This window comes from Malurus melanocephalus, unplaced genomic scaffold (genome assembly GCF_030028575.1).
Source record: "Malurus melanocephalus ecotype Western Australia unplaced genomic scaffold, MMel_1.1 scaffold_1538, whole genome shotgun sequence".
NCBI lineage: Eukaryota > Metazoa > Chordata > Aves > Passeriformes > Maluridae > Malurus > Malurus melanocephalus.
The window spans coordinates 261-1,664 of NW_026624770.1; the positions used below are offsets into that span (position 1 = coordinate 261).

General features: G+C 51.4%; 1 protein-coding gene across 1 annotated transcript in view; it reads right to left on the reverse strand.

The window, feature by feature from the left end:
• Positions 1–306: 306 nt before the first annotated feature.
• The window catches only part of LOC130587109 (cuticle collagen dpy-5-like), a gene marked incomplete at its 3' end in the record, with an annotated part of 14,202 nt that continues 13,104 nt past the window's right edge, over positions 307–1,404 (reverse strand). Inside the window, exon 4 of the mRNA XM_057388066.1 lies at positions 307–498. Within this exon, the coding sequence (XP_057244049.1) occupies positions 307–498 (192 nt within the window). The remainder of the gene's footprint in view (positions 499–1,404) is intronic.

The window sequence follows — 1,404 nt, forward strand, 5'->3', positions numbered from 1 at the left end:
AAGATTCGGGGCTGACCCCGAAAGGTTCGGGGCTGATCCCACAATGTGTGGGGCTGATCCCACTGTGTTTAGGGCTGACCCCACAATGTTTGGGGTTGACCCCACAATGTGTGGGGCTGACCCCACAATGTTTAGGGCTCACCCCACAATGTTTAGGGCTCACCCCACAGCGTTTGGGGCTGTCCATGGCATTGACCCCACAATGTTTAGGGCTGGCCCCAGACCATTTGGGGCTGACCCCACAATGTTTAGGGCTGACCCCACAGTGTTCAGTGCTGACCCCACAGTTTTTGGGGCTGACCCCACAGTTTTCGGGGTCGACCCCGTAGTTTTCAGTGCTGACCCCACAGTTTTTGGGGCTGCCCGTGGCGCTGACCCCACAGTTTTTGGGGCTGCCCGTGGCGCTGCCCCCGCTCCAGTGGCCGCTGCTGGCGCTGCCGGTGCTGCTGCCCCCGTCCGAAACGTCCCCGTCCTTCCAGGGGTCCCCATCCGGCCACGCTGCGGGAAAACAACGGGGCACGGTCAGCGGGGAATGAGGGATCGATCCCAAAAACCGAGAGATTTATGGGATAAACCCCAAAAACACAGAGATTTATGAGATCAACCCCAAAACCCCAGAGATTTATGGGGTCAACCCCAAAAACCGAGAGCTTGATGGGATCAACCCCAAAAACCCGGGAGAACATTTTCGGATTCCCCAAAAACCGAGAGCTTGATGGGATCAACCCCAAAAAACCGGGAGCTTTATGGGATCAAGCCCAAAGAAACAGAGTTTTATGGGATCGACCCCAAAAAAACAGGAGCTTTATGGGACCAACCCCAAAAAACCTGGGAGAACTTCTCAAGATAAACACCAAAAACTGGGAGAGCTTTATGGGATCAACCGCAAAAACCGGGAGCTTTATGAGATCAACCCCAAAAACCGAGAGATTTGTGGGATCCACCCCAAAAACCCAGAGCTTTATGGGATCAACCCCAAAAACCATGGAGAATTTCTCAAGATAAACCCCAAAAACCAGGAGAGATTTATGGGATAAACCCCAAAAATTGGGAGAACTTCTTGGGATTTCCCAAGAAACCTCAAGAACTTTTTGCGATAAACCCCAAAAAACTCAGAGAACTTTCCAGGATAAACCCCAAAAACCGGGAGAGCTTTATGGGATCAACCCCAAAAACTGGGAGTTTTATGGGATCAACCCCAAAACCAGGAGCTTTATGGGACCAACCCCAAAAACCGGGAGAGCATTATGGGATCAACCCCAAAAACCGAGAGCTTTATGGGATCACCCCAAAAACCGGGAGAGTTTTATGGGATAAACCCCAAAAACTGGGAGAGCTTTATGGGATCGACCCCCAAAAACCCTGGAGAACTTTATGGAATAAACACCAAAAAACCTGGAGAAT